The following is a 22,642-nucleotide window of genomic DNA, read 5'->3' on the forward strand; positions in this document are numbered from 1 at the left end:
TGTTTGACCTCATTTTCATAATCAGCCCAGGTGCCTGGTGTCTGCTTGTGGTCGTTGTGTGCCTATTTTAAGATCCTTTTGAGCTTGCATTACAAACAATGCAGGTGAGACGTGATTAGGAGCCGTGAATTAAGAAGCTTTTCTTACAGTGTGAGAACCGACCAGTGTTTGTCTTACACCTCACAAGACAAACTTGGTAGGGTGTTTTTTTTCACTGCGGATAATTTGAAACCAGTGACCTGCAAGATATCACATTTGCAATTAAGCTTAAGATTAAGGATTTTATTTAATTGGGAAGAGTATTTTTAGAACCCTTTGTTACTTTCTGTGAAAACTGGGAAGTGGCTGTACTTTTGTGGGTTTTTTTTCTGAAGATAGATAACATTTGAGAAAGACTATCAAAGTTACTAACTTTAGGTTCATGGGAAAACATAGTTTTGATTTTTTTTTAATGGGAAACAGTTAGTAAAACTACAAGGAAACACTTGTTTCTTGACGTTTCCCGCGGTATGTTCTTGCAGACCGAGCTCCGATTCATACCAAAGATTTCCCGCATTTTTTACAATTATTATTTGTCTCCATTGCCCGCCCTTGTCTCATACCCACTGACCATAAAAACCGAAAAAATAAGTTACACACAACACGAAATTATCAACACACAATTTGCAAATTTCAAGCAAGTTTTCCGTTCAATATTTAATATGAAAAATTGGTTAAGATTACGCATGTACAGTATGTTACACAGTTATTAGAAAACAAAGCATATTAACACGGTTTCATACATAGTATGCCTGCCCCCTTTGTGGGATCAATACACCAGTACTGAACTAGACTACCGAACTAAACTTATATGTCGATGCAAAAAGAAAGGGCGCCCTCTTTTGGCAAATAAGGGAGTCAAAGAAGAAAAATGTTTGACAAAGCACAATTCCCAGGTTTTTTTTAACATTGAATGTCCTTAAAATGTTCTTGCCAATATAAAATAGCCTAAACCAAAGTTTGTTCACTATCATCCCAATTTCTGGATAAATCACCACATTTGTACAGGATATTGAGTAAAAACACAATGTAGGCCTACAATGAATTCCCGGGAAATAAGATTTTAAAGTCTTGGCAATATTTCAAAAACAAAGTTCAAGTCAAGATCCTGACAATAAGTAAATTAGGGTGTAAATTCTGATCAAAACTGTTCAAATCATCAGAAAAATTTACACGACATGACTTCTTTATTTTGTCACATTGTAAATTTTGTTCCTAAAATTTTCCAACTGTATTCATAAGTGATTCACACAAACTTTGTATGATACATGTACCTAATTAAAATGATTGGTTTGCTTCCCCCAATCAAAGAAACTGGATTTTTGGTTGTTTTTCTTGTCTGCAAAATGCTCTTACTTTTGGATAACAAAACAGAAACGGAAGTACACTTGTCATAAACTTTTATCATTTAGTAAGAAATTTGTAAAGTTGTTAGAGTTAGTTGTTACCAAAGACTATACAAGTACAAGTTTATGAATATGTTAGTTAATCCTAGTTTAACCCTGTTCACCAAATTTTGTTAAGCTGACATGTACAGTTACCATTGAGAAAGAACACCAATTGAAAAATATAAACAAAGAATTACTTACACATTAAAAACAAGATCTTGCAATTTGGGACTATAATATATAGTTTTTCATACACAATTAAAAACAAATTTGAAGCTGGTTATTATATTTGTATACACTTGTTCATGAAACAATCAGTGGTAGCCTTGGTTCAAGTCTGCCTTCATCTATGCTGATGTAAGATATGGGATAAGTGACCAAGCTTGCTATATGTAAGGCATTGTTCCATAAATAGAAATATTGGTTTCAGACTTGAATGAAGTTCACATAACAGACAGCCCAATACAAGGAGTAAAGTTTGTACCTTTTCAAAATGTTCAAAGATTACATAGCATAACATCTCTTAAATCCAGCATTTGCACATTAATAACCAGATTGTACAATGCTATGTATAGGCTTGAATACACAGAATTTCCTTAGAGAAAATCGGGGTCAAATGTTGGATAAAGTTCAATAAAAAAATCTCATATTTGAAAGAAAAATTGTCCCAAGAGTATATCCCAATTAATAAATTACACCATATCTAGCACGTCACTTTCTTGCACAGTATTACTTGTCATCTTTAAATATTATTTGCCAAAAATGCCAAACACACATTTTAATCAAAAGCATGCTTTACAAAAGGAATACATTTGCTTCAGTTATTATAATATACAGGTATGCAAATTGCTTCAGCAAATACTACTGCTTGAGATTCGAAGGTACAAGTACATTATATGTATTACTCAAGAATTAAAAAAATACTTAATAAACCAGAAATGAAATTTATTTTCTTTCAATCAATAGCAATAGTATGGCTTGAAGTGTGATTTTTTTGAGAAGTACATTTTCAAAAGTATTAAAACAATACATGGTCTGGCACTCAAATTGTTCAAACTAGTGATCGTACATCAAGATAATGAGAAAGTAAATTCCATTTGTATTCACGGAAAGTTAAATGAAAGATTTTTGAGGCCAAAGTTACCACAGATTCCACTCACTTTTATTTTTGGATCAAGAACTGCAAATTCAACTTGGCAAGACTACTTTGCATAGTTTCAAGAAAAATAAATGATTGAAAACTCAGCGTGCAGTACAAAGATTGTGTTCCTTCAAAAACTAATAAATAGTACACATTACGGAGCTTATAACATGGCCAAAATCTTGATGGATAATACACCACAGGCTGCAGCCATCTTGGTATAGTTTCCTGAAGGCACACTAAGCAATAATGTTAAGTTGGAAAACGGGCACCAGCCTAAGATTAACCAGTATGCCTCACTTTAGTAATTTAGCCTTCAAAAGAATATAAGAAAGACACCTGCAGCTTAGCACACACAAAATATCTGCAGTTATTTTTTTTTTGTATTGGTCCCCAAATAAACAAGTTATCCTTCCTTAGTTATTGTGGCCACTGAGCTCAGTCATGTGCTTCCTCACAATACCAACAACAACAGACTTTATTCATGAAATGCCCATTTTAAATTGAAAGCGAGGTAAACTCTTCATTTTTTGGAACTTGCGAGTAGAAATGAAAGCAATGAATAAAAGTTCATTACAAATTAATACCAGTCTGCTCTGATGAATAATTTCAAATTTGTGATTTAAATATACCCTTACGTTTTAAACCACATTACAAAAAAAAGGGAAGTGAGGCTTGGCACGCACTCCTGTCATAAAATAGTCTGGCACCATCCCATTCAACAGTTTACAATTTATATAATAGAGTCAGGGAACATGATCTAAAATGGCTTCCTCATGAATAAGGTCAATTTCCACATAGAAAGTAACAGTTTTCCATACAGAGAAGTTGTCACAGACCTCTACTAAACTACCAATAAGCCCCGCCCACATATGAGCAAGAACACATGATCCGTTCCAATGCAGTACTGCACGCTCCAGCCATGCGCATCACACGCGTGTGCGCTCATGCTACTCTCTTGTGCATGCATGACGGACAGTAATCATGACTGTGATTGGTCGATACACCATTGGGCGGGGCTTAACCCTAACTCCCTAGAGTGATTTACTAGGAACCTTCCTCATCCTTGCAAATCCCAACACCACATGGTAATCTGTGCACATAAACAGTTGGACTCTGTTTATTTGTGGTGTGCCTAATCCCTTGTAAAGCACAGTCAGTATTACCAGTGCAGTACTCATCCTAACAGAGTCAAGCAAACCCTGGTGTTGGAGTTTGGCTGGTTGGGGATCGTTAGGGTTAAAGGATCGGTCCATTGCATGTATACTAACACGTGACTTCAGAAAAATACAAAATGATCTACACGTACATGTAACATCAAGTGCCATCTTTCTTTCCTGTTAATACACGTAAGTCTTAACTTCCCTTTCTTGCTAAAAGTTTTAAATACAAATGATTGTTTTATTTCTTGTGACTCTCAACAATGGGATTTTTTGTTTTGCCCAAATCTCACTCTGGGGACCTCGCTTATTGAAGATGATGATGAAGGTAAGGAAAAACTTGTTAATTTGTTTTAATTTTTACATTCTCTTACCAGGACAACTCTCGTTACCTCCCATCGTGAAGACAACGATGATAATGATGTCAAACGATGATGAAAAGCAATCATTCTTGTTGCTCTAAGGGTTCCCCAGTATACATTATTGTCATACCAAGCTCCAAAATTGAATCCCAAGTTCCTCCATTGATGATCCTTCTCATAAGATGCTTTTGCTCCATGTCCAAGTTGGAGTCCTTCATTGACGTTCTCTCTCCAGGTCCAGGTTCGAATCCTCCAAGAACTCCTTGCAACTAATGCTACACTCAGAAGCTTGCCCAATAATTCAAATTGCCGTACTAAGGTCCAATTCAAATCCCTGTAAGTACCATCCTCACAAACTGATGCTGCTCTCCCGAGCTCCCCCAATAATTGCAGTAACCATTCCCAAGTCCAAGTTCGAATCAAGCTTTACGCATCCTTCTCACAAGCTGGTACTGCTCTCAAGAGCTTGCCCAATAATTGCTGTAACCATTCCCAAGTCCAGGGTTCAAATCCATCTTAACGGGTCCTTCTCACAAGCTGATGCTGCTCTCATCAGCTTGCCCAATAATCGCCGTGGCCATTCCAAGGTCCCAGTTGCACTCCTCCAGAGCCTGGCGGCAAGTGCCGTCATCCAGGAGCAGGGTCCGGGTCAGGTAGCGGATTTTCAGGATTTTGATGGTCAGCGCGACATTCCAAAGGTTTCCTCTCAGGACTTGAGTGCACTCGTCAACGGTAATCTGCATTTAAAAATCAATCAATCAAATCATTATTTTTTGTCATCTTTTTATTTTTCTTAGTTTAATTTAATCTAATAAATTTAATCTCACTTAAATTTAATACACGTAGTCTTTTTGAGATTTCTTTGAAGATTGTTATTTATTAAATTTTTTTGATTTAATTTAATTTAATTTCATTTCATTTTTTGTGTGAACCTTTTATTCAGGAGAGCCCCTCGACAGAGACTTTGTCTCTTTTGAGCATTCCTTCGGGAGCTGTTAGCTTCTTTTTGTTTTCTGTTGTTGTCCTTTAATTTGTATGTGGTGGTGTTTACTGTCTATCCCGAGAAATAAAGTAAATGTAAATTGAAAACTGATTTGGTTTCTGCACTTCAATAATACAATATTAAAAAACAGACATTAGTTTTGTGGCATTGTGGGTCTCTGCGAAAAAGAAAGTTTTAAAATTACTTCTGATTGAAACAGCTGTGCATGAAGTTTTACCGTAAGGCTGAGTGACTGAGATTTTAAGGTACATCACAAAAACAGCGAACAGTGTCATCTCTTTCTCTGAAGCCAGATCCTGAACCTTACCTCATCAGGCAGCGCTTTCCGCACCGCTTGAACATCCAAGGCCTTCTGAGGTCCTCCGTCAGGTGGCATCATGTCCTGCTCCTTCTGTGGCCCTGCCCCTGCCGGCTTGCTCAGACTTGGCCTCTTGTGGGACATGTCAATGTAGTCCTCCGAGGGGCGATGAGGCAGCGGCCGCGGCATGTGGTAGTTGTTGACCGCTGCTGGAGGTGGGGGTTCCTTGGGTCTCTGGGGATGGACCATCGGTGGCTGGACTCTCTGCTGCAGGGTGTTGTTTTTGGGAGGTGGGTGGATGTAGTTACTGGAGCCAACTGGAACTGCAAAGTGATAAAAAGCCAAACTATGATTTAATTCAAATTGTATATACATTCAAATCTCATTTTTATTACACAGAGGTCACAAATGAGGCCCACTTCTAAAAGAATTGACCTAGCGTCGTATGCAAGTTAGCCACGCCCCTTAGACAACCCTATGGAGTTTTTTTGTTTGTCTCAGATATTGTGCATTCCGCGTCCATTTGTTTATCATGTAAATTGGACGATATTTCACAAGCTGCGTTGACGCGATTCTAACGCGATTCTACTGCAAAAGGTCACTTGGCCTCACTAATTAAAAAAACCAGAGTATCAAACAGGATTGGTCTTCATAAAACAGATCAACAAACACATTGCATCTCATTTTCATTTATTTTTGTAATGGAAATGGAGCAAGACAAGATATTGCTGTCATTCTCAATTCAATTTTCGAGAAAAAATGGATGCTTTACCTGGAGGTGAATTATAGGTGCGAGCCAGGACATCCGTCAAGCTTTCGGCCTCCTTCAGTCCAGACTCATCCTCTGGGAGTCCCTCTGAGCTCCTTGATTTCCTCTGCAACCGGTCCAAGCTCCTGGTTCCTTGCCTGTCATCAATCTCCTTGAGGGTTTCTGATCGGCTAGCAGAGGCCAAAGTTCCCCGACGGCCTCTCAGCTGCTCGGAGCTCGGGATCTTGTTGGACACACTGAAAGAGTGGGCGCTGCGACTGCGAATCAGGGGACTCACCTGGGTGCCTGGGAGCGGTGGCAACGGCGGGAGTTCCCGTTCAGTCAGCGGTATGGTCTTCTGGGAAGCTGGCATCGACTGGCTGACCTGCTCCACTTCACTGAAGAATGCAGAGTTTCGCTGTGGATTCATTATCTCGTATTCAACTTCCCGAATGAGTTCCTTTGGCTTGGAAGGTGGTGTGGAGTTTATATCTCCCTGGTAAGCTGGAATTTTAACATCAAGACTGGACTGGGGTGTGGAGAGTTTGTGCTGGGATACCGGGACAGGAGGTGCTGGTGGAAGCCTACTTGGCATGTCGCTGAGATCATCATTTTCAAACTTGCAGAAAACATAATCCTTTGAATCATCGTCATCGCTGGCTTCTTCGTTTTGTGATGGAAGCGTCTTGGAGGCAGACTCTTGTCGGATCAATCGACGGAAGTCTTCTGGGGAAGCCCTGACGAAATCTTCCATCCCGTCAGCTCTTCCCCTCCCTCCATCCAGTGACTGGCTGGTGAGGAGAGGGGGCCGTGTGTTTTCTTGGGAAGTAACGAATGGGTTAGTGGAATGTCGATGTGGGACGATAGGAACGTCTACGGTGTGACCGCGTGTCATTGGGTTCCTGCCACTTTGGGTACCGGATTTTAAGGCTCCAGTGATGCTTCGGCGGGATGGTGGTGGCGCGTATCTCTCATCTTGCTCCTCATCGCTGTCACTGTCTGCGTAAGGGGCACGGGTGGGGCTCTGAGGGGGTGTCATGGCAAAGTCAGCAAGGTCCACTCGCTCCACCTCGTTGCTGGCCCAAGACGTTGCTCGGTCGGTGGGGATTCCAGAGGACCTTGCCGGCATGCTGTGGCGGGTCTGAGGATGCGAGGAGGGTACTCGTGGTGGTAGAGATAGGGGGTGGGGGAGCTTGGCTTTGTTTCTGTTAGTCTGGTAGACGACAAAGAGATAGGGAGATAAAAAAAACAAGACACGCAATGTGACAGGATTAGCCAGGTCATGTTATATTGATTGATGAGACAGAGAGATTACTGAATGTCAGCATTCACATGTCTCTTGCTAAAGAGAAACAAACATTTTGTTTTCAAGTCAGAGATTTTTCAAGTTGTTTTTATGTGACTTTTTGCCACCACACAAGCAGTGTACATGCACTGCTAAACGAAAATGCTTAAAATCGATGTCAAAACATTTCATGAAAAGAGCAGAAATATGCAAATGCCAACATCTCTCAGAAAAACAAATTGTGAAACCATTAAAATTGAATTTTTGAAGAAAAACAAAATAGTAAATGGTGTTGTGAGTTCTCCATGGATTCCACAAATAACAAATGATTTTTAGATTTTTGTTTTTAAAATAAGTACATTATTATCAAATATGAGTAGGTATATAGATACAAAAAGAACAGGTTAAGAAAATAAAACGGTATGAAACTGAAATTCAAAGAATGCACTCAGAAAATACAGAAAATGGAACCGAATAGTAGAATATAAACAAAAAGTAATTGTGCAGATCATGCAATCAAAAAGGCACAAAATATAGCATTGCAATTGTTTTTGCAGCAGCATTTTCAATAATAATATTCTTAAACATGCAACTATAAGACTGAAAAACTGAACTGTACAGATAAATGAAAATGTTTATAGTACATGTACAAGAAATGAAAGTATTAAAACTACATCGTTCACTAGTGACACAGTAAATTGTGAAACGTACATGAATATAATTATTTGTGTACAATTAACAACTTGATAAAAAAAAAATGAGTACAAGTACACGTATCAGGGGGCCATCTTGGTATCCATGCACATTTATGATTGAGGATCATAGGCTGGTGCCTGAGGCAATATGGCAAACTCAACATTGTTCTCTACAAAGCACTCAGGATACTAAACAAAAATGGCCGTCTAGAAACATCACTTGTAACCAAGCAGAGAAAATTGTAAATGAAAAAAAAGTGACAAAAATCTGAGAATTCTAAACAACTGTGCCATTCAGATTGGAGCCAAACTGGCTTAAATCACAAAATATGCACATTTTCTCTGCTAAAATTTTAAAACAATTAGTACATGTATAAAACAAAGGAACATACACATGATAATCTACAATAGGAGTACAAAAGGGTAAGGTTACAATCATAGATGTATGATCTCATCATTCTATTACACACAAAAATTAAAACGGTATCATGAAATTATTTAGTTTATTGGTGAGTCAGAAAGGCATTATTCACAAAGATTACATTCCGAATGTAACAAATATCCACCAAACCACAGAACATTATTTCAGTGATTTAAGTCACAGTCAGTCGTGTTATAAAACAATATTGAGAAAAGAATGGAAGTCGGCAGTGAACATGGACAAAAAGCCATGCAGGTGAGTTGCCCGCATTAATGAGGTCAGACAGCCAATGGGAGTCGAGACGGATGGGGTTTCACACATGTTCAGGGGCCACCACACAAGATACAGGAAGAATATATGAATGACAAACCGTTCCACACAGAATGGCCCATTATGGATTGGCATGGGTCAGATGCCAGACAGCCAATGGGAAGAGAGGGAGTAGAAAATTGTAATGCAGAGTCAGGGGCCATCCAGACGCAGGCATGATCAGATCAAAAAAAGAATCGGAAGAGACGGGGGAAAGGAGAAATAGGGAAATTGAGTCAGAGATGCATTCAGAATTAAATGCAAACTTGCAAACATATTCAATTCCTAAATGAATGAACTACATGTACGTGTATTATTTATCAATCGTAAGTACAGAAACTACATCACTCATGAGATACAGTGTATAGGGAATATCTAAATGTACACGTACAGCTGAAGAGTTATAAATCTACGTAAAACAGATCTACAAAAACATGTTTAGCATGCCAAGAGACAGGCTAAATATAATAGACAATACATCCACATTCTTTAGAGTCATTTCCACATACATGTACATGAATGTCTTTTTCCATTTCTGTTTAAGTCAAAATACCAACTTTCTTACAAAAACAATAGTTATTGCACTGCATCTTTGGGCTACTTGTCACCTTGTACCAGCCCATTCAACAAAAAAAGTTTGTCCAATAAAATGAGCAAAACTGCGATATGAACTTGTTTAAATGTATCTTTGCCATAGGAACAGTTGGGCCAAAAAGAGTGAAATGTACATGTACATGTACATTGTACATGTACGTACGTACAATGTACATGTATTTTATGGATTAACGATTATGAAATATCTCCCAATTTAAAATACATGTGTACATACACTTATAGTAATATTATAATACTAGCACAAAACAATGAACGCAAACCAAAAAAGGTCAAAATGCAACACAATACCTTACATTCATTAAACCATAACATCCCTTTTCCCAAAGTCAAAACAATACTTTCCAACATAATATTTTTTTCTCAAAACTGAACACAAAAAAATGATATTGCATGTGCTTCCATGATGCTGAATAACAAATAATGAATGTGCTGAGTGCAAAAATATAGTAAACATACTACCGGTATTCAGCAAGTGTGTGTATCGACATTTTAACTTGCACAGTGTCATACATTTTCAAAGAATTTGGCCAAGTTTTGGCTTTTAAAAAATATTTTCGGGTTTTTACAATCAAAGACTCAATTTGCACAATTCCCAAATGAATCATAAAATGAACTGCTTTACTTTAACTCCAATCTCTATTAGGGCCATGTCATTTCTTTGCAAAATGGTTTTCAGAAGAATTCAAAAATGCTTGATTTTGTTCACGGAATATGTTAAGTATGGTGAACTTTCTTTTCTTCTGTGACATTTTACTTTCGTGGAAGCTGTTGAAAATATTTCATAAATTTTAACACAGTTCCATTTTTCAAATGGGGCTTCATGGTCCCTCTTCCATTGTCACGTTTGTCCAAAAATAGTTTAATTAAAGAAAAATTAAGAAAAAATTCATCAATTCAGCCTGTCCAAAACGTGCCCAATTCTGAACCGGAGTTACCGCAAAGTGACATGGCCCCCCCTACAGGCCTACTTCAACCAACTTCAGATTTGTTGCATTTTCGATGAAAGTCAAAACATCACCGAGACATTCATAATGTAGGGGAAAATAATTGTCTCACAGGGCACAGTTGACCAATAAGGAAGCAAAGTTTCCACTGCCCCTAGGAGCACTTTATTTTCCAACCTAAGGCCGCATCTGAAATACTTGGCTATAGCAGGAAGAAGCACATGTCTACGTTCACTGCATAATGGTCAATAAGCCTCTGTACTGATGATGTCACACTTTGTTTACACGTGCACTTTCCTATTGAGCCAGTGGGGGCCCACGGTCCACTGAGCATCATAGGAAAGCACACACGTAAACAAAGTGTGACGTCATCAGTACAGAGAGGCTTATTGATCTCAACATTTTTGGACACTGTGACCAAGTTTCCTGCCAATCAATTTCAGTGCTGTTATGCGAGCTGTGTAAAATCCTTCATGTTGTGAAAAAGGGTTGCGGTTCGGGATTGTAATCATTTGCCCTTGAGCACACTCAAGGTCTTGTAGTAAACTGAGGTCTTGCCATGATGACCAATAGCATGGTGAATGATACAATCCCCACGCGCTTTTTTTTACAACATAAAGGATTTAATACACAGCTTACATAATTGTGACTGCCGGATTCGAATCTCGGCCGGGCCAATATGTGGATTGGGTTTTCAGTCCCTGCCTGATTCTGTTGGTTTTCCCCAGAATATTCTTCTGGGCTTTTCCTCCCACCTCTAAAACTGTAATTTCTTCTCATTCACTTCTCTCTACAGGTTTCTTCAGGCTTTCGAGCTTACAGTGCCTAGGGCGCTATTTTGGGAATCCTTGGTTTCAGTACAAGAAGTACTTAATAAATAAAATAAATAAAATAACAAAGCACTGATTAGGTGATAAAGGCAAGGAACTTGGTCACAGTGTCCAAAAATGATGTGGTGATCAATTGACGATTGTGCAGTGATGTGTGACGGAAATTAAAAAACACTCAAAGGTGTTCAGCCCAAGCATATTTATTTCGTGGTGGTGTTGTTATTTCAAAAATATTTTGACGGACATGTTTTTGGGGACATACTGTATAAGCAGCTTCTGCAGGCGATAGCCAAGTAATTTGAATGCAGCCTAAGCATCAGTGTTGCCAATCTTCAAAACAAATGCAACAAACCCCCTAGCTAGTGACTAAATATCAAGCATGCCCTTTGACCTTTGATCGCTCACCTGGTCTTCAGGTAGATCTGGCAGAGGGTTTGCCGAGGTTACTCCAAAGCCGATGCTACTCTCTCTCCCGACAAACTTGCCGGCAGTCTCGTCCGAGGAACTGTCCCCTTCCACAGTTCGCGATGAGAAGTCACCCGATTGATGCTTGACAAAGCTGGGTTCATTGTCCGAGTCGCTGACGTCACTTGAGCCTCGGCGCTTGATGCGTGCCTCCCCGATGGATCGTCTCACTCGCCTGGGCATGTTTTTCTCCAGGCTCTGCAGCATCCTGGGACTCAGTTTCACATCGGCGGTAGATTGACCCTCCGGACTGCCGAAGACATTGTCCCCCTCCGGGGAATAGTTATTGTTCAACCCTTTTGGGGAGTGGGTTATCCCAGTGGGACTGCACAATACTATATTAGCTGTGGTTTTTACCACGCTGGACTGGGGGGTTTTCTGTGAGCGTGGACCCCGAGGGGGGACTTTAGGCGGCGGGGGCTTTTTGGGGCTAGCGCTTGGGGGTGTTTGTCTTGGAGGTGGCGACGGCGCATCAAACCTGCTGCGTAAAGCTTTCACACCAACAGTAACCTCTGTTTTGTTACGTAAGACCTCAGCACCTTCGTCTAATGGATCTCCAGGACCAAACTGAAGCTCCCTGGAATCTCTGTCTGAGGTGCTGTTTCGCCACCCATCCTTGCTCCCATCTGAACTCTCCACTGAACTCATCCTTTCCAAGACGGATCTCTGCCTCCGTGATGGGCTGGCGGTCGGACTAGCACTTGTGTCCAAAAATGGATTCTTGGATTTTCCTGCAGAGCCCACGACCCGTGGCGATGAAGAAACAAGTGGGCTTGGGGTCCCTCTTGGTGGCAGCGTGGGTGATCCACTAATCCGCCCTCCAATCAACTTTGCATAGACTTCTTCGGCACGGGCCGAGGCAGCCGTTTCCTTCAGGCTGCGGCTACGACCAAACTGCCCCCTCCTTTTAGCGTGCAGATCTTCCACAGCCGGATGGGACATGGGGACTCGCATACTCTTGCTTCGACCAACCTCTCTATTTGGAAGATCTCGAACAACAAAATCAGATTTTGTTGGCATGGGGTGAACAACATCTTCTGGAGCTGCTGATGTAGCATCTGATAGTTCCTCATACTCATTAGGGCTGGAGAAGTCTCCAGAAGATACCTTCTGACTCAAATTCATAGATAGAGGACTGGAAGTCCTCTCTGAAGAAGACGAAGAGGAAGTCGACATTGATGTGACAAACGGCGGATGCGATGGCAAGCCTTCCACTGCTGGGGAATTAGGATTGGATTTGACCAGAGAGCTGGTGTCTATGTAGTCATTCTCTGCTATGGAAGGTGGCGACGTCGACAACCTCACAAAATTCATCTCGTCTTTCTTATCCTGGAGACTGTTGGTCCTGTTCAAGTTGACCCTCAATCTGACCTCTGACCCTTCGCTTCTTCTGCAGCTATCATCCGGTGAGTCACTCTGTTCACCTGTAGCACCCGCAGCAGCAGAAGCAGTGGGCGGACTACCAGTTGAAGCTGGTACCCGCCTGTATGTCTTGGAGGGATTGGATGGCGAATCCTTTATGATCATATTGTGCAACGGTGACACATTCTCTTCCCCTGCCCCCTGCGCGCCCGTAGCGCTGCCCGCTGCAGCCTTCTTCTTGGAGGAGGACCTCAAAATGGCCGCGACACCCCCTCGGGACATTTTGGCGCCCTCGGATGGCCCGGAGGAGCTGGATAAATGGAGAGAGCCGGGACGGGGTGTATTACCTGTTGTTGATGAGGAAGACACGGACCCGCCATTGCTGTTGGTGGCACCCAGTTCCCAGTTCTTGTTTTTATCTTCCGTCGGTGCTCTTTGCGTCATTTTGCCGTCTTGGACCTCCACTGTGTTTCGCCGATCGTCCCATTCACACATGAACTCGTCCAGCAGTGATCCCATCTCCAAATTCTGAAAAGTAGGGAAGAATTTAATAAAACAGTAACACTTGGGACTTACCGTGTCGACAACTCTACCAAACAAGGAAACTGCAGGAGCTTATTTCTCCAATGTGTCGATTCATGTACAAGATCTCCCGTCCACTGCATTGAGGCCCTGGTGTTAGGCTGTCGACCCCAGACGTTTATATGCAACTACACCACAGTTCCTCAAAGTACACCACCTTGTTAACCCTGACCACCCCAACCCTTCAAAATCCAACTGCATGTTTTGTTGGATTCTGTTGGAGCGAGGACTAAAACTGATTATGCTTTACATGGGGTCAGGCATATCACCATAATCAGAGTCTAACAGTTTGGGTGTTGAGTAACCATGTGGTGCTGGATTTTTAAGAGCGAGGACGGTTCCTTGTAAGTCACTCAAGGGGATTAGGGTTAACAACAAGAGTTTTCCCATTAGATACAATGCACTAACAATAAATAAAGAAGCATCAGAGTGCCGTGGCCTCGTGGTCTTGGGTATTGAATGCGTGGTCTGCGGGTAATTCTGCAGATTGTGGGTTTGAGTCCAGCCTGGGGTTATAGTGCATGTGCCCTTGGGCAAGGCACTTTGTCACTCATTGCTTCTCTCCACCCAGGAGTACATGGTACCTACGAGGGCAGAGATAGTTATTGTGATTGAATTAGCTTCCTTGCGCCTAACAGGCTGCATCGAGCTGTATACTCCCCAGGGAGCTGAGATGGTATTTGGAATGTTTAATTGGCCCAATGAGCAGGGGTAATAATAATGTAAAGTGCTTTGATTTTAGTTAAAAGCGCTATATAAGAACCCGCTATTATTATAATTAACCACAAACTGAGCATGTATATGTCAGAAAGTGCATGTTCGGTAACTGTTCATTTTGATGAATGAATCAATATGGCAAATGAAAATGTGGCCAAGAATCCAATGATCTGTGATCAGCAACTGACATTGGCATTTACCTCAAGAATTTGGCAAAGATTTTCACTAGATTTATTCATGGGCATTAACATGTTACCAGTCTGACTTCTCAGAAAATTTGAAACAACAGACGATTGAGGGACTTAATTTCTATCCAAGTTTGTAAATTTTGGAACCATAACAAGGCATCTTTTACAATGGATACGTTACATTGCAATAAATATGTGCGGACTTAAAGGGAATATACAACATTTGCAAACATCAAAAAACACAACTACCCAATTATCACGAAATACGGTACCTTACTGGACTGTTAGTGTACGACAGTCTAAAGCATCCTCATGGCACCTGGTGTGCTCACATTTTCAAAAAAAAGTTGTATTTTTGTATCGATTTCCAATGCTGGTCGGCCAACCAGCTTTGTTGGTTTTTCCAACATCTACGAACACAAAATTTCAAACAAGTCAGTGTAACAATATTTGCTATGAAATACTCACCCCCTTATCCTTTCATTTCTGAAAATTACAGCAAAAGAAAATGTTGTATATTCCCTTTAGATCTGCCACATGTCAACTAAACTGATCCCCTTTGTAGCAATAAAACACTTACCTTATTTCCAGACCAAGAAAGAAAACTGTTCATGATTGAATCAAAAGTGTAACTTTACACCGTGGGAAACTACATTTACCTTCATGAAGGCTGTGTAAATTTTATGTCCACAATGAAATCAGCGGCAAAAATATATTTTCAACTAAATGTTACCGACATTATGTAGGTTAATTTTTGGTAAAAATGTTATTATTGAAACAAAATCTGCTGAGAAAATTGAGGCTTACAAGTTCAAAACAAAAACGCGCTACTTGCTTGCCATACTCACCAAAGACAACTGCTTCCAGCGACGGCAGAACAGCGAATGACGAGCAGCAGGAAAAAAGAGAACAGAACAGAACGAAACAAAAATCAGTTTGCAGAGCGGCCAGAAAGAGCGCCAAATATAGAAGTGGTTAGTGTGGTTTCAGAAAACAAAACCATGCGCTGGCAAACTTTGACCTGCTGCTAAGGGGAAAAACAGAGAAAGTTTGATAAATCGGATGAAATTTTACACCAGTGATGCTTTCACTTCCCTTGTTTTTCTATAAAAATGTGATATTATTTTACTTTCGTTTTCTCAGAAGCAGAAACAGAGTTGGTGCAAATGTTATGGTCTGAATTGAAACTGAAATAAACAGAAGTGTCTAAAAAAAAATCACTCGAAATATTATTGCACACTTTCATATTTATGTTAAGTTATCAAAAACAAAACTGGATTCAGACCAACTTTTTTTGGCGAAACCAAACAATACATGTACATGTGTATAGCAAGAACCAAACTACGTGTAAAATCAATCACTATCACTTCAGTAATAAGTAAAGTCACAGTTAACTTTTGATCATAATTTTTTGGGTTAGGATTTCTCAACAGATAAATGGGGAACGTAAGTCTGATTTTAAGTTTCATATTCTTTTCTTTGCAATTTCTTTTCTGTTCAAGCCTGTCGAGTAGAGAGTACCTTCACAGGTACCCTTTTTTCACTTGGAGAATCCTTTGTTTTGACAAGCTTAATTTCTTTTTAAATTTTTTATTTTCATTTTTGCCTTTGTTTGAGGTCTGAAAAATATATTAAAATTTGAACTTAAAAAAAAAAAAAGCTGAAATGAATTTCACAATGCTTAGTGGGAGGAAGGCAACTAACGGAGAACATGCGATACTTTCCTTGCCTTTGTTTGAGGAATGAAAATAATTTAAAATTTGAACTTAAAAAAAAAGCTGAAATGAATTTCAGGTTAGTGGGAGGAAGGCAACTCACTGAGAACGTGAGGTACTTCCCTTGCCTTTGTTTGAGGAATGAAAATAATTTAAAATTTGAACTTTAAAGAAAAAAAAGCTGAAATGAATTTCAGGAGGTTAGTGGGAGGAAGGCAACTCACGGAGAAGGTATCAGGGGATGGGGTTCTGCCTCCTCCGTTGGCAGTGAATGGAGCTGCAGCGGCTGCTTCTACTGGAGTCTCTGTCAGTGGGGAGATTGTGGGCTCCTCGACTATCCTGGATGTGACAGCCGGAGCGTGTGATACAAATACTTCTCTTTCCTCGGGAAACACTACAGGGGGCTCAGTGAGATCCATGTCTAGATCATCCTGGTCTGCGTGAAGCGGGGCGCCGGCGGTGGCCAGCTCAGGAGTGCTGTTTGTCATCTCGCCGTTGGTTTTGGCTTTGAGAAGGGAGGAGTGTGGAGGCAGGGACGGCACGGATTTGCTAGGGGGTAAGGTGGCTGAGGAACCGGCGGCCATGGGTGGGGGGTTAGGGCGGTAGGGGGAGCGGGGAGGGGAACGGGTGGAGGCTGAGGAAGCCGAGGAGACAGAGGAGGAGCTACTCCAGGGCTGACGGACCTTGTTGTCTGCTGGAAGAGTACGACTGGGAAAAAACAAGGAAACAATTTTTTAAATTCCCATTGGACAAATACGTTTCAAAACCAAGTTATATTGAAAATTATTATCAAGTAACTTAAATTTACATCCCTGTCACATATGTGACCTGTTCTGTCAAATGCAGACGCTTCTGGGCAGAGGTTGAAATTGAGATAGGGCCAAAAAACGCTGTGGGGTGATTTTTTTGTAATCCTGAACATGTCTAAAATATACGATAAAAGTTTGAAACCCTAAGTTGAACTCTAAATATAGGTTTTTTTGACGATTTGTTAAGGTATATCAGTTAAAGAAATTACTGTTTTGTGACGTGCGTGGCCAGTTTCTCCGTTTTCTACTTTTCGACACAACAAATTTCAAAATAGCATAACTTTGCACAGGAATGACCAGATTAAAAAATCAAACCACCTATTAAAAGGAAAAAGAACATATTTTAACAATATGCAAAAATCTCATTTTTGATCTTATGCCCAGAAAAGTCTGATTTTGACAGAACAGGTCACATGTTTCTTTCTTAAGGAATGTGAATATTGAATATGAAGGCCTTTATGAATGTGAAAATCTTTATGAATATATAGACTAATTCGATAACCGCAAATGAAAGCCATTGATAAGGTCGCAAACTGGCCCTTCATGTTCCTTCAACCAAAGGATTACAAAACTGAGCACACGCCTTGACTTAAAGAATTCAGGCGACATGCAAACAAGCGTGGATACACCTCAGTAACTGGCTTCTAATTTTGTGTCCTGGATTAGTCCATGCCAGGGCCCACTTCCGTGGCTCTGAAACCACAGAATTCTACACTTATAATCACCACTCTGTGCTAACAGCACTATCAAAACAAATCTAGAAAAAAAATGTTGCAACCTGACGCCACTTCAGCGGTTGTGCACAAAGTCTATGGAGAGTCAAGAAATTTCCTACCAAAATTTGAAATGTTTCTCAGTCCCAGATTCATGTCTTATCATCATGTTTGCAATGAATGACCTTCATTGAGATGATATATGAAGAAAATAAGGCGCGTCAGGTTGCAACTTTTTTTCCCCAAATATGTGCTAAACCTGTAAGCACAGAACACTTAGTTATGAGATACATGCGCATAAGCCAAAATTCCTAGCTAACCCGCGAAATATGCTGACCGTAAACATGTTCTGCTACAGGAAGAGGGGAAGTTTTAACTATCAGAGCAGAGCCATGGAACTGGGACCTAATACTAAAACAGTTGTCATGGGCAATTCCACGGCTACTCACGTTACATTTTTGATGTACTTTTGAGTTTCCTTGGGCTGTAATTACCTTACTAAAAAGGTTTAATAACTGTTATCCCCATGGTAGATAGAGTAGACCTAGACCTACCTGAGCACCAAAGGTGACATCCAGAAAAATGTGTTATGTATGATAAACAAGACGCACAAAATCGGTTACTCACGTTACATTTTCATAACGTGAGTAACCGTGGAATTGCACTCATGCATGCTGTCAGCTACAACTGAGGGACCGTGACCCTTCAGCCCTGGTATGAAAAGGGCCCCCCGGTACCTCGTCCGGTCTTCAGCCCAGTCTCGTCCGGTACATGGTCCTGTCTGACCAGAAGTTTTGAAGTCAGTCAGGCGCACCAATTTATTGCCCTTCAGAGAACATCCAGAGCAGAACAATAGCAGACTTACCGGATTAAAGATAAAATTTACGGTCCCATTGTGCGCGAAACCCCATGGCAGGGGTTTTGATCTGTGCCGACGAAAGTGTTCTATTGTTTCGCGCTGAGAGATGAAAACCACAAGTAGGTTTCTTCTGGGATATATTACATGTGTCAATACTTGCAAACAATGGACCCCAGGATAGAGGAGTTCCTGATTAGCAACCGGACCAGCTCCTGGGCCGATAGCTGGGACGGTACGAGAGGACTTCTTGGGAGGGGACGAGCTTACCGGGGGGCCCTTTTCATACCGGGGATGAATGGTCACGGGCCCTAAACAAGTGTTGCAGTTACTTACTAGTCTCCACCAAATGTTGCGTCTCCTTGCACCGTGCCGTCCGGCCCGACGTGGAATATATGCCTGGCGCCCATGGGTGTACCAATAGCATCTGTCGTCAATCGGCTGCAAAACACACCACATACATGTAGGATTTATTAATAAGATGGAATTTTGCGTCGGGGTGATTATCAAATTTAGGTTTTGCCCTTCACCGACGTATAAACACTGTATACTCAGTATGTTACCTCCCGAGTGAAACTTGGGTGGTACTCGAACCCACGACCTCCTGCTTTCTAGAGCAGACGTCTTACCACTCGACCACCGAGCTAACGGGATCGGTTGGCTGGTTCGAATCGGATGTACATAGCAGCGGGTTATCGCATTAACTATTAATAAAAAGGAATTTTGCATCGGGGTGATGTAAATCACTGTCGGTGATTTATACGTCTGTGAAGGGCAAAACCTAATTTGATGTAGGATTTAGTCACCAACAAGACACCAAGCTGTTATTTTGTCAGCAAATTGTTCTTTTTTAAAACTTTTTTTTTAAAAAGTTTTACCAATGGTCTAGCTTTTTCTAATTCAAATCTCACGCCATTTTTTTGGTTATTTAAGCCCTGCGTACCAAAAGACACTTAGTGAAAGTAAATGACATCCTATCCACAAATTCAGACCACACCACTTAGATTTGGTCTGAAAATAAACCAGGCCAAACCTAATAATTTCACAAAGAAAAGTCGACCTGCAAATGTTGGTACCAGATGACTAAACATTTCACCTTGCCAAGTCTTGTCTATACATGTTTCTTACAAAGTGGAATGTAACTCTTTATTCCTCTGAAATTAGAATTACAGCATCGTAAGGAATTACTGCAAAAGAGGCTTTCATTTAGAAACAAGTCATTTGCAACAGTTTGTAGTTGCTCAAGACTAACATCTGGGTTTGTGATTTTTTCCAACATTGGCCGAGCTCTGTATTTGAACTTCTGTTGCGGGATTTCACTTAGTTTCTCATGTTACTGTACGTTGACATACGTACCCATGCCAACTACACATGTGGTGAGTAGATACCCGAAGATGACCCAAAGCATGCAACCACATCAGAGAATGAACATGGAAAGAGCAAACATGGATGAAATGGATTAATACTGTCCTGGATACACCACGTTAGATGACTTAGTTTCCACTTCACCGATCCATTAGGCTATATGCATGTGCGCATGCCACACTTTTGCGCACGCACATCGGACCTTAATCCAGGCATGCAACTGGGAAGTCACAAAAAAAAGAGGAAATTCAAATCTTTCCAAGACTTTGTATAGTGTTTTTCTATTTTCAATGGCGCACATGGGAAGTAAAAAAAAAGAGGAAATCAGCTTATCCGAGGAAAAGTTGCATGCCTGTTAATCACAACTGTGATTGGCTAAAACACCATGGGGCGGGGCTTATTGGAAAGGTCTATTCATGGTTAAAAGGCCCATGCAATGTCATTCTTTTAATGCAATCCTTGAAAATGCACCTTTGTGTCCCATTTAACCTTATTTTCAATTTTCGATTTGCCATTTTCAAGGGTATTTTGGTGCTTTTTTTTGGTTTTTATGCTGATGCCAATTTCCATATTCATGAGCAAAAGTGTGAAGTCATTTCAGGCAGAAACCTCAATGTTACAGCTATTTCAGCACCAAAAGTTGCCAGAATTTGGATATTTTGCTGTCGTGAATTTTCTTTTCTTTGGTGATTCAATGGCAGTAAGCCTATGAGCAAACCTTTCTCACGAATGTTTTCAGTGAGCAAATGTTTGGGTTCCCATTTGAACAGAAAATCCCTAAACTGAACAGTGTCTTCCTGAAATGACATCACAGCAACAGCGCCCTCAGTTGTCCGGAAAAGCATGGACAATTTAAAATGTTAAAAGAAGTGCACTTTCAATAAAATTAACCAAACAGGGATGTCGATTAGTTTTGTCGATACATTTAAGAGGAAGAGAAAGTTGCACAAAATGTTTTCCTAAGAAAAATTCATTTCATGGACCCTTCAACCGCCCAAACACTCAATGGCTTTATTGGTTCTTTAGTGAATATTACAAACACAATGTAACACAATGTAATACAATGTAACACAATGTAATACAATGTAATACAATGTAATACAATGTAATACAATGTAATACAATGTAGTACATGTGCTAATGGGTTAAAGAATTGAGAAGTGGGATATTAAAATACATTTATGATGATTTACAGATTAAACCCTCTGGGGTATTTTGGCTAGAAACCCTGCCAAACGCAGCAACATGCAACACTTGTCTAAAAGTGACAAGCCTGCCCAGTGCAGCAAGATCCATCAGGCAAAAAGTCTCAAGGCCAAACTGCCTCAGAGTCGGGTCCAGGGAACGCAGCATGATACAACTGTGGCATTGGTCTATGGGACTAGCTCTCATTGTTTCAGAAGCGGCCGTTTATGCACTGGTGTTGGTAGCCAATTGCATCAAAGTGCACCAGACTTTTCCACCTGATGCACTGTGTTGCGTCTGTCAGGGTTAGGGTTAAACACAATGCCTGACAATGACCTGGTTAGTCTGATGAAACTGTCACATCTTTTCAAATGAATCTTCCTCAGGACATTTAAATCTTTGTCTCAAATCAGATGTTATGTATGTGCATGTATGAAACAGGTCCAATGGTGTTGCAAGCCTTTAATTGCAATATCCGCTGCTAGCCTGGACAAGCTCAGCAGTCAAGCGGTATGAAATCTGGGTCTGCACTGGTAAGCTGATTTTTTTGTTTTTCTAACAAGCTCACTCATACGTACATTTATGTCCGAGTGTACGGTCGTTATAAATTAATTGAGCGATGGGCAAATTCCAACACTGGAATTTACATCTCTTATGCAAAACATGGTTGGTATCTGAAACAGTTCATCCACAAAAGCGTTCATTAACTAAAACCCAAAACCTTCCAAAATGAGGTAAAAAAGAAAACCAAGTGTACAGTGTTCGCAATTCATTTATTTATTTTTTCTTCTTTTGGGTGATACAAATCTCACAAAGCTGCAAAGCCGAAACTGTGCCTCTTTTTGGTGATGATTTACTTCAGTCTTTTTTGAGCCTTTGACAAAAATGAAGATGGAGCAACTTCAAAATTTGAATTTTATGTAAGCAAAGATCAGTTTTTCGTCAAAATACCTTTTCCTGGCATCTCTCTTGTCTGATCTAAACCCGCTCTTCCACCGACGTAGCCTACTCCCTCCGGTAGCGCTGGTGCTGCTGCTGCCCATGAGGGTCGTATTGCATCGAAGGAAAGTGCCTATCTTGCCACTGGAAAGGATACCAGACCAGATACCGGAATGCTCACTGGTACAGAGGGAGTAAGAGAAATCAAGAGAACAGGGTTAATTTCCAAAACGACCAGGCTTTTTAGTTGTGCCACTGGCATTACCTACTTAATCCTATCCTTCCGATACTTTAAAATCCACCTAAACGATTTCAATTTACGCTCTCAAATAACCAGTGGTAATGATACAGATTTCAAGATGTTCGCTTAAGAAAAGTAGAGCTGAAAAGCTGTACAGACACCACGCAGAAGATGCAGAATGCAGAATATAATTCGCTGACAAGGACCCTTCGTCTAATAAACATAATTCTTTTTAGCGTAATTCTACCAAAAAATTCTTCATTGTTT

At 40.6% G+C, this 22,642-nt stretch overlaps 1 protein-coding gene across 3 annotated transcripts in view; it reads right to left on the reverse strand.

Moving 5' to 3' along the window:
- Positions 1 to 670: 670 nt before the first annotated feature.
- The window catches only part of LOC119746327 (nascent polypeptide-associated complex subunit alpha, muscle-specific form-like), a 51,978-nt gene continuing 30,006 nt past the window's right edge, over positions 671 to 22,642 (reverse strand). For 2 of the 3 annotated variants that reach the window (XM_038223208.1, XM_038223207.1), the window contains exons 10-18: positions 22,147 to 22,314; positions 20,002 to 20,010; positions 18,982 to 19,086; positions 16,492 to 16,975; positions 15,401 to 15,409; positions 11,644 to 13,593; positions 6,164 to 7,352; positions 5,401 to 5,714; positions 671 to 4,827 (exon numbers count right to left, since the gene is read on the reverse strand). In XM_038223208.1, the coding sequence (XP_038079136.1) occupies positions 4,621 to 4,827; positions 5,401 to 5,714; positions 6,164 to 7,352; positions 11,644 to 13,593; positions 15,401 to 15,409; positions 16,492 to 16,975; positions 18,982 to 19,086; positions 20,002 to 20,010; positions 22,147 to 22,314 (4,435 nt within the window). In that variant the 3' untranslated portion in view covers positions 671 to 4,620. The remainder of the gene's footprint in view (positions 4,828 to 5,400; positions 5,715 to 6,163; positions 7,353 to 11,643; positions 13,594 to 15,400; positions 15,410 to 16,491; positions 16,976 to 18,981; positions 19,087 to 20,001; positions 20,011 to 22,146; positions 22,315 to 22,642) is intronic. The other variant, XM_038223209.1, reaches the window with a different exon arrangement.

Source organism: Patiria miniata, unplaced genomic scaffold (assembly GCF_015706575.1).
Source record: "Patiria miniata isolate m_02_andy unplaced genomic scaffold, ASM1570657v1 HiC_scaffold_7, whole genome shotgun sequence".
Taxonomy (NCBI): domain Eukaryota; kingdom Metazoa; phylum Echinodermata; class Asteroidea; order Valvatida; family Asterinidae; genus Patiria; species Patiria miniata.